This window comes from Cervus canadensis, chromosome 21, assembly GCF_019320065.1.
Source record: "Cervus canadensis isolate Bull #8, Minnesota chromosome 21, ASM1932006v1, whole genome shotgun sequence".
Classification (NCBI taxonomy): Eukaryota; Metazoa; Chordata; class Mammalia; order Artiodactyla; family Cervidae; genus Cervus; species Cervus canadensis.
In genome coordinates, this window is record NC_057406.1 from 58,342,691 (window position 1) to 58,366,994 (window position 24,304).

The 24,304-nt window shown below is 43.8% G+C and overlaps 2 protein-coding genes and 1 pseudogene across 2 annotated transcripts in view; 2 read left to right on the forward strand and 1 right to left on the reverse strand.

Annotated features, from left to right (window-relative positions):
- LOC122424050 overlaps positions 1-13,360 on the reverse strand; it is a 28,505-nt pseudogene extending 15,145 nt beyond the window's left edge.
- LOC122424048 (apolipoprotein L3-like) overlaps positions 1-24,304 on the forward strand; it is an 87,913-nt gene that overhangs the window by 29,267 nt on the left and 34,342 nt on the right. The window lies entirely within an intron of this gene.
- Positions 8,704-24,304, forward strand: part of LOC122424040 (apolipoprotein L2-like) — an 87,124-nt gene continuing 71,523 nt past the window's right edge. The window contains exon 1 of the mRNA XM_043441655.1: positions 8,704-8,795. Within this exon, the coding sequence (XP_043297590.1) occupies positions 8,741-8,795 (55 nt within the window). The 5' untranslated portion in view covers positions 8,704-8,740. The remainder of the gene's footprint in view (positions 8,796-24,304) is intronic.

Below are 24,304 nucleotides of genomic sequence, written 5' to 3' on the forward strand. Positions count from 1 at the left end.
CTTTTCCCTTCCCAGGGAGCATGGCTGCAGGCACCTGAGGGAGATTGTTGGGGAGAATCTGTCTGCCCATGAGGAGGGGAGGGATGCATGACTAGCCGTGCAGCTGGGCAGGGACAGGCTTCTCCAGGGTCCTCCCCTCTCCCACCAACAGCCTTTCCAGAAAGGGACCAATCAGAACTAACAGAGGAGGAAGCCCTGGACAGGAATCTAGCAGAGGAAGCACTATCAGCATCTACACCGATGTGAGGCCCCAGACAAGGGTCAGGACCAGGCCAGGAATGGGAGGGAAGGACAGAAGGATGAGTCAAGTGTTCAATGCATTTACAATTGTTTGTCATCATCCAGGAGCCGGCCCTTCTGCCCGAGCCCTTCTCTTCTTTCTGACTTTACTCTGTTCTCATGTTTCATGATTTCAATAGGCTGACCTGGCTCCTGGGGTCCTGCAGCTTCGGGGCAGAGAAGGAGGCAGGGGGCCAGCCAGCTCTCCTCTCCCATCCTCTTGGAGGAGGGCAGATCTTTGTGAATTCTCTCCCATCCACATGAAACTACCTCCAGCCCTCGGCACCAGGCACACCCCCTAAACACAAGCTGATGGTCACTCTTCCTGAGGGGGAGCTGTGGGCATCCCAGAGGAATGGGTAGAAGGAAAGATTCTAGGAGTAGTGCTTGGGTAAGGGGATTTGGGGGATGCTCTAAGGAAATGGGGTTGCTCTAGATTGGGTGCTGCAGAGAATGGGGGCAGCACTACCATGGGGTCTCAGTAACTCCATCAATGGAGAGGGGAGACCAGAGCGAGGATAAAGCTGTAATGGGTAAAGAAGGAGCAGTCGTGCTTTTCAGCCAAGGGAGGGGGCGAGGTGTGGGTGAGGGCGCAGTGATGGGTGTTTGCTGTCTCCTTACTCCTGCTCTCAGGGTGACCCTGTGTGAGGCTGGAGTTCTGTGAGAGCCTTTACATCCAACAGGAGAAGAGCATCGCCCTGTTGTGATACCAGGCCAGCCTCGGGACGTCAGGGGTTCTTTATTTCTCAATCCTTTATAAACTTTCATGTAAATAAACAGAAAGGAATATACCCATAGACATCAAGACTCCTCTTATTATTAAATTCAATTAACACAGAATATTTCCATCACATCCACTCTTCTTTGCACCATAGAAACAAAAGAAAGGTACCAGCTCAGTTGGGTCCAGCTCTTCGCAGCCTCATGAATGCAGCCCTCCCAGCTCCTCTATCCATGGGTTTCCCAGACAAGAGTACTGGAGCGGGCAACCATTTCTTTCTCCAGGGGATCCTCCCTGCCCAGGGATCGATCCCATGTCTCTTTTGTCTTGTGTCTCCTGCATAACCACTAGCATTCTTTTTAACCTTTATGTCTCTCTTTTTGGCCACACTTTTCTAAAGTCCTCTCTTTTGGATATTATCATGAACTCATGGCCTTTCACAGACTCAGCCTGTCTCAAGGAAACATATTCATAGCAATCATTATCTTTTATTATTATTATTATATGTGGGTGCCCCCTTATGACCACTTCTCTGATCATCTTAAGAGCATCCTTGTCTTTGCAGGAGCAGAGATGCCAGTCTCTGTGATTCACCTCCCCTGCAAGGGGTCTTCCTTCCTTTGAGGGGACGGAAGCCCAAGGGTGCACATGTGGGTGGACAAGATGCTGCTGGACAATATCTGTTGAAGGTCACAGTTCACTCACATTATTCTGGTTTAACTTTTCTACTTTTCTAGAGAACTAGGTTTCATCAACATGAACATGTCCCCTACACTGACAGTTGTCACAGCAGAAGTCACACATTTCTTGTTGGCATTTAATTCAGCTGCTTCCATCTTCTTTAAGGTGGTGGCACTAGCAACCACCCCATTCTTGTGGGTTACCGACTAGTATAAAGTGACTCCTGTTCTCTTAGAGTTAAAACAATCCAGTTGTAAGTGCATATGGTTAAAACAGATCAATTTGTACAGAGGGTTCTGCTCATTCCTTCCCAAGGAAAAGCTTCTTCTTTAGATCATTAATCAATGTCTTTAAATGATATTACTACATTGGGAGGTGGAATAGTGTGAGAATGTGTGCTCAGGAGACAGGAATCTGGACGTGGATTCTGGCTCTAGCACTAGCCGTGTGCTTTGAGTAAATTAGTCAACCTCTCTGAGCTTCAGTTTCCTTTCTTATAGGATCATTGTGAGAACTAAAACAAAGTGAACTCATACCAAACAATTGGGAAGGTGCCTGGTGCAAAGTAGGAAGTCATCAACCACAATAGCTAATCAATATTTAGTATTGAATTTTGCTTTTTCTTAACTTAAATTTGATATTATTTATTTCCTTCTAATTGGGAAAAATAAGGATTTTATTTATTTTTTATTTTTTATACCTTTCCCAATATTCTGTTTATATCATTATTGCACTAATTTGATATCCTTTATTAGGAAGCTTTGTACTTGTAAGCACCTTATTTACATTTTCATTTCTTATGCTTTCAACTGGATCCACTATTTCTTGATTCTCAGCTTTGTAAACTGAGATATTAATTCTCCTCCTCCCTTTAGTGCTTCAGATCCCAAATTCTAGAAGTATATTTTAATTTCTGTATTGGTTAACAAGTACATTCATCGCTGAGGAAGGCTTTCTTGTCTCTCCTTGCTATTTTTTGGAACTCTGCATTCAAATGGGTATATTTTTCCTTTTCTCCTTTGCCTTTCACTTCTCTTCTTTTCACACCTATTTGTAAGGCCTCCTCAGACAAACATTTTTGCCTTTTTGCATTTCTTTTCCTTGGGGATGGTCTTGATCCCTGCCTCCTGTACAATGCCATGAACGTCCTTCCATAGTTCTTCAGGCCCTATCAGATCTAATCCCTTGAATCTCTTTGTCACTCCCACTGTATAATTGTTAGGGATTTGATTTAGGTCATACCCTGAATGGCCTAGTGGTTTTCCCTACTTTCTTCAATTTAAGTCTGCATTTGGCAATAAGGAGTTCATGATCTGAGCCACAGTCTGCTCCTGGGCTTGTTTTTGCTGACTGTATAGAACTTCTCCATCTTTGGCTGCAAAGATATAATCAATCTGATTTCGGTATTGACCATCTGGTGATGTCCATGTGTAGAATCTTCGCTTGTGTTGTTGGAAGAGGGTGTTTGCTAAACCAGTGCGTTCTCTTGGCAAAACTCTGTTAGCCTTTGCCCTGCTTCATTCTGTACTCTAAAGCCAAATTTGCCTGTTACTCCAGGTATTTCTTGACTTCCTACTTTTGCATTCTAGTCCCCTACAATGAAAAGGACATCTTTTTTGGGTGTTAGTTCTAGAAGGTCTTGTAGGCCTTCATAGAACCGTTCACCTTCAACTTCTTCAGCATTACTGGTCGGGGCATAGACTTGGATTACTGTGATATTGAATGGTTTGCCTTGGAAACAAACAGAGATCATTCTGCTGTTTTTGAGATTGCATCCAATTACTGCATTTCGGACTCCTGTTGACTATGATGGCTACTCCAATTCTTCTAAAGGATTCTTGACCACAGTAGTAGATATAACGTTCATCTGAGTTAAATTCACCCATTCCAGTCCATTTTAGTTTGCTGATTCCTAGAATGTCCATGTTCACTCTTGCCATCTCCTGTTTGACCTCTTCCAATTTGCCGTGATTCATAAACCTAACATTCCAGGTTCCTATGCAATATTGTTCTTTACAGCATCAGACTTTATTTTCATAACCAGTCACACCCACAACTGGGTGGTGGTGTTGCTTTGGCTCCATCTCTTTATTCTTTCTTGCGTTATTTCTCCACTGATCTCCAGTACTATATTGGACACCTATTGACCTGGGGAGTTCACCTTTCAGTGTCCTATATTTTGCCTTTTCATATGGGACTGAAAAAGGTCATTTTTCATTCCCATCCTGAAGAAAAGCAATACCAAAGAATGTTCAAACTACAGCACAATTGCAGTCACCTCTCACGCTAGCAAAGTAACACTCAAAATTCTCCAAGCCAGGCTTCAACAGTACGTGAACCATGAACTTCCAGATGTTCAAGCTGGATTTAGAAAAGGCAGAGGAACCAGAGATCAAATTGCCAACATCCACTGGATCATCGAAAAAGCAAGAGAGTTCCAGAAAAACATCTATTTCTGCTTTATTGACTAGGCCAAAGCTTTTGACTGTGTGGATCACAACAAACTGTGGAAAATTCTTCAAGAAATGGGAATACTAGACCACTTGACCTGCCTCCTGAGAAATATGTATGCAGGTCAGGAAGCAGCAGTTAGAACTGGACATGAAACAACAGACTGGTTCCAAATCCAGAAAGGAATACTTTTGGATATACAAATATACAAAGGCTGTATGTTGTCACTCTGCTTATTTAACTTATATGCAGAGTACATCATGAGAAATGTTGATCTAGATGAAGCACAAGTTGAAATCAGGATTGCCGAGAGAAATATCAAAAACTTCCAATATGCAGATGAAACCACCCTTATGGCAGAAAGCAAAGAAGAACTCAGAGCCTCTTAACCAAAGTGAAAGAGGAGAGTGAAAAAGTTGGCTTAAAATTCAACATTCAGAAAACTAAGATCATGGCATCCAGTCCCATCACTTCATAGCAAATAGATGGGAAAACAATGGAAATAGTGACAGACTATATTTTGTTGGGCTCTAAAATCACTGCAGATAGTGACTGCAGCCATAAAAAAAAGATGCGTGCTCCTTGGAAGAAAAGTTATGACCAACCTAGACAGCATATTAAAAAACACAGACATTACTTTGCCAACAAAGGTCCATCTAGTCAAAGCTATGGTTTTTCCACGGATGTGAGAGTTGTACTATAAAGAAAGATGAGCACCGAAGAATTGCTGCTGTTGAACTGTGACATTGGAGACCACTCCTGAGAGTCCCTCGGACTGCAAGGAGATCCAGCCAGGCGATCCTAAAGGAAATCAGTCCTGAATATTCATTGGAAGGACTGATGCTGAAACTGAAACTCCAATAATTTGGCCACCTCATGCGAAGAACTGACTCATTGGAAAACACCCTGATTCTGGGAAAGATTGAAGGCGGAAGGAGAAGGGGACAACAGAAGATGAGATGCTTAGATGGCATCACCAACTCAATGACAGGAGTTTGAGTAAACTCTGGGAGCCGGTGATGGCCGGGGAAGCCTGGCGTGCTGCAGTTCATAGGGTCGCAAAGAAGTGGACACGACTGAGCAACTGAAGTGAACTGACTGAGCAAGTACACTTACATCTCATAGTTAAATACTTTGCTTTATTTGAAAAGATAAAAATCATTTTATAATGATTATAATTAAATAAAACTTTGTTTTTGAACCACTATCTTACACACCAGTGAATTATATCATAGGAGTACGTCAAGGCTGTATATTGTCATCCTGCTATTTAACTTATATACAGAGTACAGCATGAGAAACGCTGGGATGGAAGAAGCACAAGCTGGAATCAAGACTGCTGGGAGAAATATCAATAACCTCAGATATGCAGATGACACCACCCTTATGGCAGAAAGTGAAGAACTACTAAAAAACCTCTTGATGAAAGTGAAAGAGGAGAGTGAGAAAGTTGGCTTAAAGCTCAACATTCAGAAAACTGAGATCCTGGCATCCAGTCCCATTACTTCATGGCAAATAAATAGATGGGGAAACAGTGGCTGACTTTATTTTCTGGGACTCCAAGATCACTGCAGATGGTGATTGCAGCCATGAAATTAAAAGACGCTTACTCCTTGGAAGGAAAGTTATGACCAACCTGGATAGCATATTAAAAACCAGAGACATTGCTTTGTCAACAAAGGCCCGGCTAGTCAAGGCTATGGTTTTTCCAGTAATCATGTACAGATGTGAGAGTTGTACTATAAAGAAAGCTGAGCTCCGAAGAATTGATGCTTTTGAACTGTGGTGTTGGAGAAGGCTCTTGAGAGTCCCTTGGACTGCAAGGAGATCCAACCATCAGTCCTGAGTGTTCATTGGAAGGACTGATGTTGAAGCTGAAACTCCAATACTTTGGCCACCTGATGCTGACTCATTTGAAAAGACCCTGATGCTGTGAAAGATTGAGGGCAGGAGGAGAAGGGGACGACAGAGGATGAGATGGTTGGATGGCATCACCGACTCAATGGACATGAGTTTGGGTAAACTGTGGGATTTGGTAATGGACCTGGAGGCCTGGCGTGCTTTGATTCATGGGGTCGCAAAGATTCGGATACAATTGAGCGACTGAACTGAACTGATATATACCAACAACACTTCACTTCTAAACAGTCTCCAAAATAATCAAAATGGGAAAACCAGGACTTGAACGTAGATAGAGTTACCTTATATTTAAAAAAAAAAATCAAACAAATAAGTTTACATTTTTGTGTTATTTTAATATGTTTTTAGAGCTAACTTGTACCTTGTAGCTGCACATGCTTTTAGCAGAGCTTTAGCTTTTCCTGATGTTTCTAATTGGCCTTGTTTTCACCCCTTGCACTGTTTATCTCCAACATTTCCTCCATTTCTTTCCAACTGTGCCTCATATGATACTGAGTCCCCTGTCCCCACAGACTCTGGACTTTTATCTTATTCTGGACTGGTTTCTCTCTAGGTCTGCTGCATGCCCAGCTGGGATCCTTGGATTCCCTTCCCTCTGGGTTGATGTTCCTGATCTTGGGTCCCATGTCTATCTCTCTAGTGGGTATCCTTTAACTTCCTCCATAACTACACAAACACACTACCTATTTTTCTTTCCTGCAACTCATCCTCAAGTAGCTTTCTGAAAAGTTTGGTGAAGAGTGAAGGCTGCTGAGAATATGGGATGGGCCGTGGTGTTGGTAAACTTGTCCCCTGCTCTCCCCTCAGCCTCCCTCTCATCTTGATCCCTCTTGGGACTCTGCCCAGCAGACCATTCTTCTCTGCGGTTGCTCTTTCTCACTGTTTCTCTCCTTCTACTGAGCTCCTCTTCATTCAGCTATCACTTCTCCATCCAGTGAGTCTTCAGACGTTTGTTGAAGACTTTGGTCTCCTGTTGCCCCCGTGCTTGTTTTTATTAGCAGCAGAGGGAGGAGAGGCAGACTATGGGTTCTTGAGCCCAGACTGTTGGGTGGAGTTCAGTTCCAGGGGCAAGACTTCTGACCTTGGGCGAGTCATGTAACATCTGTACTTCAGCTTCCTTATTTGTAAATGAGAGTACAATGCTACACACCTCAAAGGCTAACGGAATAAAATACAAGTTATCTTTTGTTAAGCTTCAGAGCAAATACCATTGTAGAGCAAAGACCACAAACACAAGTCCCTCCTCTCAGTAGCTGGTATTATAACTCTAAGTACCTCTACTATCATTTCAGTCAGGTCTCAGTAGGAGTAGTTAACAAAGGCTCTTTTGCTGTCTTGAAACAGTAGTTAAATGTCATCAATATTTGCTTTCCTTCCTCATCTCCCGTGGCAAGATAATCACAAGCAGAACCAAAGTAGAATTTTTATATATAAAAATCTGAACTGCTCTTTTTTGAAGACCACTGAGAATGGGAAAGTCTGAAAGGATGGACACCCTCATGTATCATGAGTGTGAACATAAATTGCTACAATTTCTTTGCATAACAAGTGTCTCTAGTTATGAATATTTTTTAGGTGCTAATGCCTTGTCACCTAGTCTCGATAGCTATATCTTAGATGCTCTATCCTATATCATAGATAGCCATCTAGCTATATCCTACTCCTAGATATAGCTTAAGGAAACAGTCTCAAATGTAGTTTTATACAAGGAGAATGCTCTTTACACTATTATTTGCATGAGGAATTAGAAACCACCTAAAGTCCAGTAGTCAGGGGAGGACAGCAGAGCGGACGGGGCACCACTGGGGTCCTCAGCAGGCCAGGGCAGGGATATAAGAATTGGGGTGGCGACGATGGAATTCCAGGCCTTTGTGGGATAAAGGCTCTTGCAGAAGCAAGGAGGGCATGGGCTGTGGGAGTTGTGTCACCAGGAACTTTATCAAGGCAAAGAATCGGGCACGGGGAGCAAGACATTATTTTGGGATGAAAGCACTCATTTAACTGATACACATATATCCACAAATAAATATTTTTGTATATTAAAGGGAGTAGAGCATGGTCATCACCAACCTGGGATTTGGATCAGAACACTGAGTTCAAACCCAGGTTCTGGAATCAGCTTGAAAAACTTAGGCTGATGTAAGTTCAAGTGAGCTTCAGGAGCCTGCACATCATAGACAATGGATCAACATTAGTTATTACCAACTAGTAAACACAAATGTTCCCAGCTTCACCTAATTTCCAGATTGTTCCCCCCTGTCTGTTTTTATCTTTGGTTTTATTGTTCCTATAACTTTGCAGATGGGTGTCTTCTGTCTGATGACCTTCTCCCTGTGCCCCAACAGGATAACAGGACTATGACTTGGGGGGAGACGAGTAACTTCCCTTAACTAGTGACCTGCAGAGACCAGGGACAGAGAACCATGAGTCTGCTCACTCATGATAGAGCCCACAATCTGTTTTATGTTCCCCAAGGGTGAGGTCACACTTCCTTCCAGCCTGACGCAGACAAGGAGCTGAAGGGAGATCTCTGAGACCCCGCTGCTGCCACCATGAGCTCAGAAAACCTTGGAGACCTCTCGGGTAGTCAGCTGCCTCTTTTCTGTCCAGTTCTGCATGTGACCCAGAATTGAGGGTGGTTCCTCCAGTCAGAGTTAACCCACAGAGGAATCAAGAACCAAGAAGAGGATGGATAAGCATCCTGGAGCCCCCAGAGGGGCCACGTCGAGTTCCCCCAACGGGGGTGTGTCCACAGAGCCTCTTTCCCAGCCCTCTCCTTAGGGAGCCACTTGCTAGGTGCTCACTTCCTCCCCAACTGCCCTCTAGCAAGTGACTCAGAAGTGAGGCCAGGACAGCCCATGGGGAGGGGGACACCAGAGGGAGTCCCCAAGGCCAGGCAGGGCATCGAGGGGAGGTCCCCCAGGGTCCCTGGAGCTCCTCCTGCCCTCTCCCTTGGCCCAGCCTCCTCCTGCTCCCAGACCCTGGGGCATCACCACAGACACCATTCCTTCAGCTCTCAACCTGCTGCCTGCCCAGCTGCTCTGCGAGGATCAGTGGACCCTGAACTGAAGCCCAGTCTGACCTTTGCCACCTCCCACCTGGAGGGGAGGGGTGATGGGGTTTTACACAGGATCACGTCTGGCTCCACCCCTTCACTACCCATCCTGAGTGTCTCTGATCAGCAAGACGAGGCCTTTCACATGGTAGTCTTATTCAATGTCAGGTGCCCCAAAACCCTTTTTCAAAATTAGGTAGCATTGGTTTATAATGTTCTATAAGTTTCATGTGTACAACGTTATATTTCTACTTTGGTATATCCTGCAGCTTGCTCACCACCAAAAATCACTTGCAAAAATCCCTCTTGGGACTTCCCTGGTGGTCCAGTGGCTAAGACTCTGAGCTCCCAGTGCAGGAGGCCCAGGTTCGACCCCTGGTCAGGGAGCTAGATCCCACATGCTACAACTAAGACCCAGAGCAGCCAAATAAATAAATAAATAAAATTAAAAAAAAAAAAAAATCCCTCTAGGTGTACTGCATGGTAGAATGAAGAAATCACAGGAGTTTAAAATAAGGAGGATTCAAGTCTCAGGTCTCAGTAGAGTAGTTGACCAAGAAGTGTCTGACACTTGACCTTGGATTCCACCTCTGAGCTTTCTGCTCACTGGCCTTGGGCTGTCCCTTATCCTGGCTGAGTCTCACTTTCTTCATCTGTGAAATAAGAATAATGCATCTGTGTGTGCATGTACCAGGAAACACATCTTACATCGTGACCCAGCCCCACCCTCCATATATTGTATGTATATTTTCCAGTTGCCTATGTCTTACCTACAATTCCATGACCTCTGGGCTTCCCTGGTGGCTCAGACGGTAAAAGAATCTGCCTGCAATGCAGGAGACCCAGGTTTGATTCCTGAAGAAAGAAGTTGCAACCCACTCCCGTGTTCTTGCCAGTGGAATTTCATGCATAGAGGAGACTTGCGGGCTACTGTCCATGGGTTCACAAAGAGTTGGACAGGTCTGAGCAACTAACGCTGAACAATTCCATAACCTCTAGATCCCTGAAATCACACAGGGATTTTGGTAACTCATTTGAGCAGTGATCTTGCTCTGTACTGATCTGAGGCTATTTATTGTCATTACATTCTTTATCACATTTAATGTGAATATTCTTTTGTTTCACTGCCAAAACATGAAAGCAGTCATTTATAGGGTGCTGCCAGTCTCTGCCACAAGTAGTAACTAACAAAACACATCCCTTGTATTCCTTCTCTTTGTGTGTGTGTGCGCTCAGTTGCTCAGTTGTGTCCGAATCTTTATGGCCTCGTGGGCTGTTGTCTGCCAGGCTCCTCTGTTCTTGGGGTTTTCCAGGCAAGAATGCTGGAGTGGGTTGCCGTCTCCTACTCCAGGGGATGTTTCCGACCCAAGGATCGAACACATGACTCTTGCATCTCCTGCACTGACAGGCGAATTTTTACCACTGCATCTCCTGGGAAGCCCTCCTTCTCTTTCTGAAGGTTTAAAATTGTAGATTCTTGAAGACACCTAAATCCCAGGATTGGATAATTATTTCTGGAGCTTTGGAAGTCCAAGATCAAGGTATTGGTGGTTTCTGATGAGACCTCTCCCTTTTTTGTAAATTCTAACTGCCTTCTCTCTCTGTCCTCACATGGCCTTTTCTCTGGGGGAGAGGGAAGGAATAGAGAGAGAATCTGGTGTCTTCTTTTCTAATAAAGACATTCAACTTATTGGATTAGGGCCCCACACTTATGACCTCATTTTACCTTAATTACCTTCTTAAAGGTCCAGTCTTCAAATAAAGTCACTGAAAGGTCGGGGCATGCCCCCAGGAAAAGTGCTGCAAGGCAAATTCTGGAGGCTGGCTAAACTTCCAGGGGCTGGCCCCCTGCAGCCTGGTCCAATCAGGTACCAACATAGAGCCCTCGGACACTGACCACCGCTGTAGACCGCGCTTTCTTCCTTATATGAAAAGACCTCGCCTGGATGCCGGCCCTGAATATAAAACCCCTCCCCACCCCTCATACCTCGCAGACTCCCTTTGTCTCCTCACTCACCCGCCCCCGGGAGTTCTGCCCGAGAGCGACGCTCAATAAAAGGCCTTTACTACCGGTCATTAGAGGCAGCGTTTTCTAACAGTCACCAGGGGGTTAAATCTTCAACATATGAATTGGGGGGTAAGGGGGAAATAGTTCTATCCATAACCCCAGGTGACTCTCCCAAGAGTGCCCAGGTGATTACTGCTCAAGAAAATGAATTTTAACTAATTTATACTAAATGCCATTTTTTTAATGGGCTGTAGAATTTATTGCACATACCATGTTATGATAACAAAAGCAGGTCATCCTTAAGGCATCAGGTTTGTTTATTAATTTAAACAAAAACATATGATCCCTGTCACACAAAGAGATCATTTTAAATTTACTTGGACGTTGAACCAATCAATACACATATATTTGGAAACCATGCACCTGACGTGCTAAGTCCTTTCAGTCAGGTCTCACTCTCTGTGACCCCGTGGACTACAACCCACCAGGCTCCTCTGTCCATGGAATTCTCCAGGCAAGAATACTGGAGTGGGTTGCCATTCCCTTCTCCATGGGATCTTCCCAACCCAGGGATCAAACCCCCATCTCCTACACCTTCTGCATTGTCAGGCAGGTTCTTTACCACTAGCACCACCTGGGAAGCCCAACTGTGCTCCTAGTATCATATCATACCAGAGATAAGGCTGCTGTCCTCACAGAGTACATGGATCACTGGTAGTCAATCCTTAACATACTGAATAGCATAAAATATGGGGAATATTGGAAAGCTAACAGATTTCTCTGAACCTTGTTTATCTTGCCCATCTTGTAGATCTAGATGAGATTAGTTTGGAAAAGAGGACTTGTTTAGTTCAGAGAATTGTCAAAGGCTCCAATATAGTTGTGGGCTAATCAGAGACTAAAGAAAGTTTATAAGGAGAAGTAGGCTTGGAAACCAAGCAGTCCTCTTTTGAATTAGCATGTTTTAGTCAAAGGTATGCAATTAATGATAAGCATCAATTATTAATTTCTGTAATGTCCTCCAATGCCAAGTGACCACTAGCATCCTATTTCCCATTATGATAATTCCTTGATGAGAGGTAGAAGGCATAAAGAATATTGCCAGCTATAAAATAAACTACACTCCAATGCCTATGATTGCTAAAAAGAAATATTTTTTTTAAATAGAAGAAACTCACTGAATCAAATGATTGCTAAGCAGAGCAAACACAGTGTACTCAAAATTGAGGTAAGAAATCTCTAATTACATAGAAAATCAATACAAGGATTAATCACTTGAAGAGAAGATTCATTTTTCCATAGCCCCACAGCTATGAATGATATCTTCATGAGCCTGGGCTGCCTTTTCCAGTGAATACCGGGGACCTATTACTGGTCTCAACCAACCAATTTCCAGTCCAGCTTGGAGGGCTGCTGCAAACTGCTTAAATGCCTCCTTGGGGAATGAATGGAGAGCTACTCCTTTTGTGCTAGATTCTTTGTCATGGATCCTATGGGTTTATTTCAATAGGACCTCTGCGGCCAACAACTATTCTTCGTCCTCCACGTGACAAAAAACTCAAATCATCGCTAAGATTGACATTAGCAAACATTTCAATAATCATATCAACTTTTTCTCACCAACAGATTTCTTAATTTTATCAATATAATTAGCTTCTTTGTGATTAAACACTTCATGGGCTCCATTTTGGAAAGCAATCTTTTGTCCTTTCTTAGTAGTAGCTGTGTCCAAAATCTTTAAGCCATAAGCTCTAACCATTTGGCATGTTGCTCTTCCAGCTCCTCCACTAGACCCAGAACACTTCCTCCAGCTTTCACGGACACTGTGCAGCAGACTCGATAAGCAGTAAAACATGAGATGCTGATGGCAGCTCCTTGTTTAAAGTCCAGTTTTTTGGGGACACGCGTGAACAGTGTGATGGGTGGCCAGAGCAAACTCGGTGTAGCCCCCAGGGATCATCCTGGTAGTGAATGTCACCTTTCTTGAAAGCAGATATGTTATCTCCAGCAGCTTCTACTATCCCAGCCACATCTCAGCTAGGAGTATAAGGTAGAAGTGGTTTTATACTGTGAGTGCCAGAGCGGATATATGCGTCCACTGGGTTTACACCACATGCTTGGACTTTGTTAGAACCTGGTGGTCTTTCAGAATTGGTACAGCAATATCCAACTGGAGTTTTAGCACTTCGGGTCCACCAAATTACAAAACTCAAATAGCTCTTACCAACTTCTGTCCTGTCACCATAGTGATCTAGATACCTGTTCTAGGCTGGAAAATCAAAATCTGCAAGCCCAGATTCCACAGAGTTTAAAAAAAAAAAAAAAAAGCTACTCAATACCATTTATTATCCACCACACATTTTTCTGGGCTTTCCCAGTGACTCAGAGACTAAAGAATCTGCCTGCAACACAGGAGACCTGGATTTGATCCCTGGGTCAGAAAGATCCACTGGAGGAGGGAATGGCTACCCACTCCAGTACTTTTGCCTGAAGAATTCCATGGACAGAGGAGACTGGCGGGCTATAGTCCATGGGGTCGCAAAAAGTCAATGAGCATTGAGCGACAAATGCTTTCCCTTTTTCACCTCACAAGTTCTAAACTTATTCCCTTTCTTTTCATCTAGATATTGAGGTCTTTTTGGAGGATGTTGTTGACTGTCTCTGGGCCATACTGACCAGGGAGGAACTGCTTCTCCTGCTGACTGAATTCATGAGGAAAATTGAGGCGAAGGCTGGTTTGTCCAGGTAACCTGCACAGGTGTATCAGGAAGGTCACCCACACCCCCAGCACCAGGCTAGTTTCCTCCTGGCCAGCACACCTCCTCCAAGCAGGACCCTATGGAGGGGGCTGAGGATGTTCCTTCTCAACATTTCATGAGGAATGTTTCCTCCAAGTCATCTGCTGGCGGTGAACAACCTTGAATTGAGAAAAGATGAAACCTGCAAGAAAGGAGCAGGTTATGTGATCTTGGACATGTTACTGAACTCTCTTTGCTTTACTTTCTTCATCTGTCCAGTTAACCTGTGAGGACACTGAGATTATGCATGCAAAGAGCTTCCCATAATGACTGACACAGAGTAGGTGTTCAGTCAATATTAACATTTTAAAAACTTGCTGGGAGGAGACCAGGGCCAAGTGTCTTCTTTCTGGTGATGAGAATCAAGCAGAATTTCCTTTGGGGCAAGTCTGAAAATCCTGACGCCATCGTTTGTATTACTCAGGCTTCTGCCTAGAGCCTTTCTATTCCCCATCTTAGGAATTGTACCAAAAGATTGTACCAAACCAAAGAGCAGGATCCTGCTGGCTCATACAGCAGAGAGGCTAGAGAGGAACTGGAGGAGCTGGTGGGACCCTGGACCTACCGCTGCCCCACTCTGGGGCTCTGGGCTTGTATGTCAGAGTTTCAGACTTGCCTGTGTCCAATGGGAATAGCAGTTCAGTATGATGGACTCTGCTGATAGCCTCAGCGTGAACTGCAGGGTCAGAGATGGGGAACCAAGTGAAATCGTCTCATCCAAAGGCCCAGGGAGGCCTGGACCAGGGTCAGACCCAGGGGTCAGGGTGGAGCAGAGGGTCCAGGTTGGAGACTAGTAGGCAGGCTTGGGCAGCAGGACCAGGACTAGAGTGAGGAGAGCGGGCCCCAAGGACACAGAACTGAAGGGACTGTGACCCTAGCAGAGGTCCCCTGAGTGGGAGGGGGGGGACATTTCTTCCCTCCCTGATGGGATCCCCTCACACTGGGCTAGAGGGCCCTGGATGAATATATCCTCCACACCCAGCCTAGGACCTGGCTTCTCCCTCCATCTGGGACCCTCTTCTAATCTACTTGGAGCCTCCCTGACAGTGGAAGGCTGTGTGGCTCAGTGAGCCCTCCAGGGTCACAGTGAGTGGCTGTGATTGTGTGTCATTTGAGGGGTTGTGGGGAGCCTCGTGCATCCCCACCCAAGAGGAAAACACTTCCTCCACCAGCTATGCAAGTGCCGGTCTCTTCAGGCTCAGCCGTTCAGATGGGTGTTTCCTCAAGTCTCTTGAATCTTTAGAGAATCCACAAAACTGCACATGACCTTGGGGCAGGCTCATGAAGCCACAAATTAACATGAGAGGTCAGGGGTGCTGGGTCAGGAGTCAGTGAGGTGGGCTGCAGAGGTCAAGGGAACCAGCAGCACATCTCCTGATTTCCAGGAAGTTGGGGCAGTGGAGGGACTCAGGGACCTTCTGCTGGGAAGGTCAAGGGCACAAGGTTTAGAAGACAGCCGATGGCAGACTAAAGGACTGTTAAGGTGCCTTCTAGTTCTGACTTTGGGGTGTTTTTTCTATTTTTACAAATTCTAAGTCACACTGACAGCCAATCTGCAAAAGAGTGAGGGCACAGTGCCCAGGACTATGCTTTCATTTGAACCAATGGCAAATTTAGGGGATCCTCAAAACCACCTTCAGGTTTGAGAATTCCCTATAGAACAGACAGGACACACGGAAAGCCATCATGATCCCAGTACATTACAGGAAACCTATGGGTTTCCATCAGCCACAGGGCAGAGTCCGGGTGGATTTCACACCCAAAGCTTCGATTGTCCCCAGGATGAGTTACTGTTCTGGAACTCAGTGTGTGGCAGGGCACAGGGAACACTGCCTGCAGGCACACTCACACATTTTAAAACAAATTATCTTGAACTCCTTATTGCCAAATTCAGACTGAAATTGAAGAAAGTGGGGAAAACCATTAGACCATTTAGGTATGACCCTAAAAAATTCCTTATACAGTGGAAGTGAGAAATAGATTTAAGGGACTATATCTGATAGACAGAGTGCCTGATGAACTACAGATGGAGGTTGGTGACATTGTACAGGAGACAGGCATCAAGACCACCCCCAAGGAAAAAAATGCAAAAAGGCAAGGTGGCTGTTGAAGAGGCCTTACAAATAGCTGTGAAAAGAAGAGAAGTGAAAAGCAAACGAGAAAAGGAAAGATATTCCCATTTGATGCAGATTTCCAAGGAATAGCAAGGAGAGATAAGAAAGCCTTCCTCAACGATCAGTGCAAAGAAATAGACGAAAATGATATAATGGAAAAGACTAGAGATTTCTTCAAGAAAATTAGAGATACCAAGGGAATATTTCATGCAAAGATGGGCTCAATAAAGGACAGAAATGATATGGACCTAACAGAAGCAGAAGATATGAAGAAAAAGTGGCAAAAATACACAGAAGAACTGTACAAAAAGATCTTCACAACCCAGATAATCATAATGGTATGATCACTCAGAGTCAGACATTCTGGAATGTGAAGTCAGGTGGGTCTTAGGAAGCATCACTACAAGCAAAGCTAGTGGAGGTGATGGAATTCCGGTTGAGCTATTTCAAATCCTGAAAGATGATACTCTGAAAGTGCTGCACTCAATATGTCAGCAAATTTGGAAAACTCAGCAGTGGCAACAGGACTGGAAATGGTCAGTTTTCATTCCAATCCCAAAGAAAGGCAATGCCAAAGAATGCTCAAACTAAAGCACTATTGCATTCATCTCACATGCTAGTAAAGTAATGCTCAAAATTCTCCAAGCCAGGCTACAGCAATACATGAACCATGAACTTCCAGATTCAAGCTGGTTTTAGAAAAGGGAGAGGAACAAGTGATGAAATTGCCAACATTCACTGGATCATCGAAAAGCAAGAGAGTTCCAAAAAAAAACATCTATTTCTGCTTTATTGACTATGCCAACGCCTTTGACTGTATGGATCACAATCAACTGTGGAAAATTCTGAAAGAGGTGGGAATACCAGACCACCAGACCTGCCTCTTGAGAAATCTGTATGCAGGTCAGGAAGCAACAGTTAGAACTGAACATGGAACAACAGACTGGTTCCAGATAGGAAAAGGAGTATGTCAAGGCTGTATATTGTCACCCTGCTTATTTAACTTATATGCAGAGTACATCATGAGAAACACTGGGCTGGAGGAAGCACAAGCTGGAATCAAGATTGCTGGGAGAAATATCAATAACCTCAGATATGCAGATGATACCACCCTTATGACGGAAAATGAAGAAGAACCAAAGAGCCTCTTGATGAAAGTGAAAGAGGAGAGTGAAAAAGTTGGCTTAAAGCTCAACATTCAGAAAATTAACATCATGACATCCAGTCCCATCACTTCATGGCAGATTGATGGGGAAACAGTAAACAGTGGCTGACTTTGTTTTTCTGGGCTCTAAAATCACTGCAGATGGTGATTGCAGTCATGCAATTAAAAGACACTTACTCCTTGGAAGGAAAGGTATGACCAACCTAGACAGCATATTAAAAAGCAGAGACATTACTTTGCCAACAAAGGTCCATCTAGTCAAAGCTATGGTTTTTCCAGTGCTCAAGTATGGATGGGAGATTTGGACTATAAAGAAGTCTGAGCACTGAAGAATTGATGCTTTTGAACTGTGGTGTTGGAGAAGACTCTTGATAGTCCCTTGGACTGCAAGGAGAAACAACCAGTCCATCCTAAAGGAGATCAGTCCTGGATGTTCATTGGAAGGACTGATGTTGAAGCTGAAACTCCAATAATTTGGTCACCTCATGCGAAAAGCTGACTATTTGAAAGGACCCTGATGCTGGGAAAGATTGAGGACAGGAGAAGAAGGGGATGACAGAGGATGAGATGGTAGGATTGCATTACTGACTCAATGGACATGAGTTTAGGTAAACTCCAGGAGTTGGTGATGGACAGGGAAGCCTGGCATGCTGCGGTCCATGGGGTAACAAAGTCGGACATGACTGAGCAACTGAACTGAACTGAACTGAATGTTAGTTAATCAGATGGCCTAGGAAGAAGTTGGTGCATTGTGAAGTATTACTGAAATGGAACAGGACCCTATAGTCCTTGCCTCATACTCCCCGTCCCCCCACCCCTCTATTTCTTTGCATTGATCACTGAAGAAGGCTTTCTTATCTCTGCTTGCTATTCTTTGGAGCAGTCATTGAAATGGGTTTATCTTTCCTTTTCTCCTTTGCTTTTCTCTTCTCTTCTTTTCACAGCTATTTGTAAGGCCTCCTCAGAGAGCCATTTGATGGCAAAAGTGAAGAAGAAATAAAGAGCCTCTGATGAAAGTGAAAGAGGAGAGTGAAAAAGTTGGCTTAAAGCTCAACATTCAGAAAACTAAGATCATGGCATCGGTCCGATCGCTTCATGGCAAATACATGGGGAAACAGTGGAAACAGTGGCTGACTTTATTTTTCTGGCCTCCAAAATCACTGCAGATGGTGACTGCAGCCATGAAATTAAAAGACGCTTACTCCTTGGAAGGAAAGGTATGACCAACCTAGACAGCATATTAAAAAGCAGAGACATTACTTTGCCAACAAATGTCCATCTAGTCAAGGCTATGGTTTTTCCAGTGCTCATGTATGGATGGGAGAGTTGGACTATAACGAAGTCTGAGCACCGAAGAATTGATGCTTTTGAACTGTGGTGTTGGAGAAGACTCTTGATAGTCCCTTGGACTACAAGGAGAAACAACCAGTCCATCCTAAAGGAGATCAGTCCTGGGTGTTCATTGGAAGGACTGATGTTGAAGCTAAACTCCAATACTGTGGCCACCTCATGCGAAGAGTTGACTCATTGGAAAAGACCCTGATGCTGGGAAAGATTGAGGGCAGGAGGAGAAGGGGACGACAGAGGATGACATGGTAGGATGGCATCACCAACTCAATGGACATGGGTTTGGGTGAATTCCGGGAGTTGGTGATGGATAGGGAGGCCTGGCGTGCTGCAGTTCATGAGGTCGCAAAGAGTTGGACACGACTGAGCGACTCAACAGAACTGAACTGAATAGGTTCATTTTTACTCTTTTTTTTTTTTTTTTTTGGCCATGCCAAGTGGAACTGTGGGATCTCAGTTCCCTGGCCAGGGAATGAATGTGGTCACAGCAGTAAAAGTGCAAATCCTAGCCACTAGACTACCAGGGAACTCCCTGCACTGTTTTTTAGATTCTACATTTAAGTGATAGTATGTATTTTACTTTTCTGTCTCACTTGCTTTACTTATTATCTCTGGATCCATATATGTTGCTGCAAATGACATTATTTCATTCTTTTTTATGGCTGAGTAATATGCCACTGTGTATATGTATCACAATATCTTAATCTCTTCATTTGTTGGTAGACGTTAAGGTTACCTCCTTGTTTTGGCTATTGTAAGTAGTGCTACTATGAATATTGGAGTGCATGTATCTTTTTGAGTTGAAGCTTTTGTCTTTTCCAGATATATGCCCTGAAATGGGATTGCTAGATCACATGATAGCTCTAGTTTTAGTTTTTAAGGAAATTCCATATTGTTTTCTATACCGGCTTCCCCAATTTACATTCTCACCTTCTGTAGAAGACTTCTCTTACTGCATGTCTTCTCCAACATTGATTATTTGTAAATTTTCAGATGATGATGCCCCTTCTGATTGGTATGCAGTGATAGACACCTTATTATAGTTTTGATTAGCATTCTCTAATAATTAACAATGTTGAGCATCTTTACATATGCCTGTTGGCCATCTTACATCTTCTTTGAAGAAATGTCTATGTAGGTCTCCAAGTAGTGACATTTTTTTTTTAACTTTTAAAAATTTATTTATTATTAATTGAAGCATAAAGGCTTTACAGAATTGTGTTGGTTCCTGCCAAACATCAACATGAATCAGCCATAGGTATACATATGTCCCCTCCCTCCTGAACCTCCCTCCCACCTCTCTAGGTTATTACAGAGCCCCACTTTGATTTCCTTGAGTCAGACAGCAAATTCCATTGGCTGTCTATTTTACATATGGCAAGGTAAGTTTCCATGTTACTCTCTCCATACATCCCACCCTCTCGTTCCTCCCCCACACCCCGTGTCCATACGTCTGTTCTCTACATCTGTGTCTCCATTGCTGCCCTACAAATAATTTCATAGAACCATCTTTCTAGATTTCATATATATGAATTCGTATATGCTATTTGTTTTTCTCTTTCTGACTTACTTTACTCTGTATAATAGGTTCTATGTTCAACCACCTCAATAGAACTGACTCAAATGTGTATCTTTTTATGGCTAAGTAATATTCCATTACTCAGTGCTCCACGGGAAAAGGGAGTGGCAAACCACTTCAGTATTCTTGCCTTGAGAACCCCATGAGCAGTAAGAAAAGGCAAAAAGATCTGCCACTGAAAGATGAACTCCCCAGTTCATCTTATGGGTAGGTGCCCAATATGCTACTGGAGAATACCGGAGACATAGCTCCAAAAGGAATGAAGCGGCTGAGCCAAAGCGGAAACAAGTGTGGATGTGTCTGGTGGTAAAACTCAAGTTCGATTCTGAAAAGAACAATATTGCATAGGAACTGGGAATGTTAGGTCCATGAATCAAGGTAAATTGGAAGTGGTCAAACAGGAGATGGCAAGAGTGAACATTGACATTTTAGGAATCAGTGAAATAAAATGAACCAGAACGGGGAAATTTAATTCAGATGACCATTATATCTACTACTGTGGGCAAAAATTCCTTAGAAGAAATGGAGTAACCCTCATGAACAACAAAAGAGTCTGAAATGCGGTCCTTTTGTGCAGTCTCAAAAATGACAGAAAGATCTCAGGTTGTCTCCAAGGCAAACCATTCAATATCACAGTAATCAAGTCTATACCCAAACCACTAATGCTGAAGAAGCTGAAGGTGAACGGTTCTATGAAGACCTACAAGACCTTCCAGAACTAACACCCAAAAAAGATGTCCTTTTCATCATAGGGGACTGGAATGCAAAAGTAGGAAGTCAAGAGATAACCTGGAGTAACAGACAAGTTTGGCCTTAGAGTACAAAATAAAGCAGGGCAAAGGATAATGAAGTTCTGTCAAGAGAATGCATTGGTCATAGCAAACACCCTCTTCCAAAAACACAAGAGATGAGTACACATGGACATCACCAGATGGTCAATACCGAAATGAGATTGATTATATTCTTTGCAGCCAAAGATGAAGAAGCTCTATAGAGTCAGCAAAAAGAAGACCAGGAGCTGACTGTGGCTCAGATCATGAATTCCTTCCTGCAAAATTCAGACTTAAATTGGGGAAAGAAGGGAAAACCACTAGACCATCAAGGTATGACCTAAATCAAATCCCTTATGATTATACAGTGGAAGTGACAAATAGAGTCAAGAGATGAGATCTGATAGACAGAGTGCTTGAATAACTATGGACAGAGGTTCTTGACATTGTACAGGATGTGGTTATCAAAATCATCCCCAAGAAAAAGAACTGCAAAAAGGCAAAATGGTTATCTGAGGAGGCCTTACAAATAGCTGAGAAAAGAAGAGAAGCAAAAGGCAAAGGAGAGAAGGAAGGATATATCCATTTGAATACACAGTTCAAAAAGAATATTAAGGAAAGATCAGAAAACATTCCTACATGATCAATGCAAAGAAATGGAAGAAAGCAATAAAATGGGAAAGACTAGAAATCTCTTCAAGAACATTAGAGACAACAAGGGAACATTTCATGCAAAGATGGGCAGAATAAAAGACAGAAATGGTATGGACTTAACAGAAGCAGAAAATATTAAGAAGAGATGGCAAGAATACACAGAAGAACTGTATGAAAAAGATCTTAATGACCCAGATAACCATGATGGTGTGATCACTGGACTAGAGCCAGACATCCTGGAGTGTGAAGTCAAGTGGGCCTTAGGAAGCATCACTTCGAACACAGCTAGTGGAGGTGATGGAATTCCAGTTCAGCTTTCAAGTCCTGAAAGACGATGCTATGAAAGTGCTGCATTCAATATGCTAGCAAATTTGGAAAACTCAGCAGTGGCCACAGGATTGGAAAAGGTCAGTTTTCATTCCAATCCCAAAGAAAGGCAATTCCAAAGAATGCTCAAACTCCCGCACAATTGCACTCATCTCACACACTAGCAAAGTGAAAGAAAGTGAAGTCGCTCAGTCGTGTCCAACTCCCTGTGACCCCATGGACTGTAGCCTACCACGCTCCTCCATCCATGGAATTTTCCAGGCAAGAGTACTGGAGTGGGTTGCCTTCTCCAGAGGATCTTTCTGAGCAGGGATCGAATCCGGCTCTCCCGCATTGTAGGCAGATGCTTTACCTTCTGAACCACCAGGGAAGCCCTAAAATTCCACAGCCAGGCTTCAACAGTGTGTGAACCATGAACTTTCAGATGTTCAAGCTGGATTTAGAAAAGGCAGAGGAACCAGAGATCAAATTGTCAGCATCAGTTGGATCATCGAGAAAGCAAGACGGTTCCAGAAAAACATCTACTTCTACTTTACTACTACACCAAAACTGTTGACTGTGTGGATCACAACAAACTGTGGAAAACTCTTCAAGAGATGGGAATACCAGACCACCTTACCTGTCTCCTGAGAAATCTGTACACAGGTCAAGAAGCAACAGTTAGAACCGGAAATGGAACAACAGACTGGTTCCAAAGTGGGAAAGGAGTACATCAAGGCTGTATGGTTTCACCCTACTTATTCAATTTATATGCAGAGTACATCATGCAAAATGCTGGACTGATGAAGCACAAGCTGGAATCAAGATTGCTGGGAGAAATATCAATAACCTCAGATATGCAGATGACACCACCCTTATGGCAGAAAGCGAAGAAGGACTAAAGAGCCTCTTGTGAAAGCAAAAGAGGTGAGTGAAAAATTTGGCTTAAAACTCAATGTTCAGAAAACCAAGACCATGGCATTCAGTCCCATCACTTCATGGAAAATAGATGGGGAACAATGGAAACAGTGACAGACTTTATATTGTTAGGCTCCAAAATCACTGGGAGGGGGGATTCAAGAGAGAGGGAGAGGTTTCCACCTGAAACTAACACATTCCAGGGAGAGGGGACAGCAGCACACTAGGCAGGACTCACTGTGTGGCAGGCACTGGCCCCGGACATGGACACACACACTATCTCACCCTCATGAACACATAGGGAAACATGACCTTACCTTACAGGTAAGGTCAGTTAAGGAGTTCCAGGTCACACAGGTGGGACGTGGCAAAGGCCAGACTGGGGTTTAGTTCAGGGTCCGCTGACCCTCACAGAGCAGCTGGGTGGACAAGGGCAAGAGCTGGAGGAAAGAGCCTCTGTGGTGACGCCCCAGGGCCTGGGAGCAGGAGGAGGCTGAGACCAAGGAGAGAGCAGGAGAAGCTCCTGGGGTGCTGAGAGGCCGCCTTCCCCGCCCCTCCTGGCCTTGGGGACTCAATGTGCTGTCCCCCTCCCCGTCCTGCCCTCACTGTTGAGTCAGGTGCTAGATGACAGTGGGAGAGGAAGTGAGCACCTTGACTGATGCAACTGCCGAGTTTTCCCAATTTGTTGACATATTGAGTGCAGCACTTAGCAGCAGCATCTTTTAGAATTTGATCTAGTGAGAGGGTTAACACTCAGGTAGGAAGGCCAGAGGTCCCCAAGCAGTAGGAGGAAATAAACTGCAAGTGGCAGAAGCTTTTTTTCTTCTTTAACACAAAATTAAAGGAGGCTCCTCTAACCCTGTGTTGAAGGAGGACACTTGGTTGTGAACTCAGTGTCAGAACTTAACCTTGGGCTACTAATGACTCAGCAAACCAAAGCATTCTTCTCATGGAAATGTGTTTCTTAAGCTATGCTAATGAAACTATGTATTTGCTTTGGAATCTGCCTTTCTTCAAATTGATTCGCCCTAAGACTAACCTTTTCTCAAACTTTGAGCTGATAATGACTCAGCATACCAGTATATCTTACTCACGGAAATATTTTCCTTAAGCTATATTAATGAGACTATGTATTTGCTTGGAAACCTGCCTTTCTTCAAGAGGCATGTCAATTGTTTTATGGCTGGAGATGACTCCCCTTGTGCCATTCTATCTCAAAATGCATATTGTGGGGGAGGAGCCTCGTGCAACACTCTCTGTCTGAGGCATTTCTTTTATCTGATAGCAGCTTGCTATCAGGTATATAATGCCCTGCTAAAAACTAGCAAGGGGTCACTCTTTCTACCCTTTCTGATGTCTGTGTTAGAAGCTTTCTCTATCCCTTTTACACGTTAATAAAACTTTGCTTGTGTATATACAAAAGCTTCAAGTGATCAAATCTCATCTCTGGCCCTGGATTGAAATCCTCTCCTCCAGAGGCCAAGAAGCTGGGTGTCCTTAAAGGGTCACAGCCTCAACCTTTCAATAGCTCAGCTGGA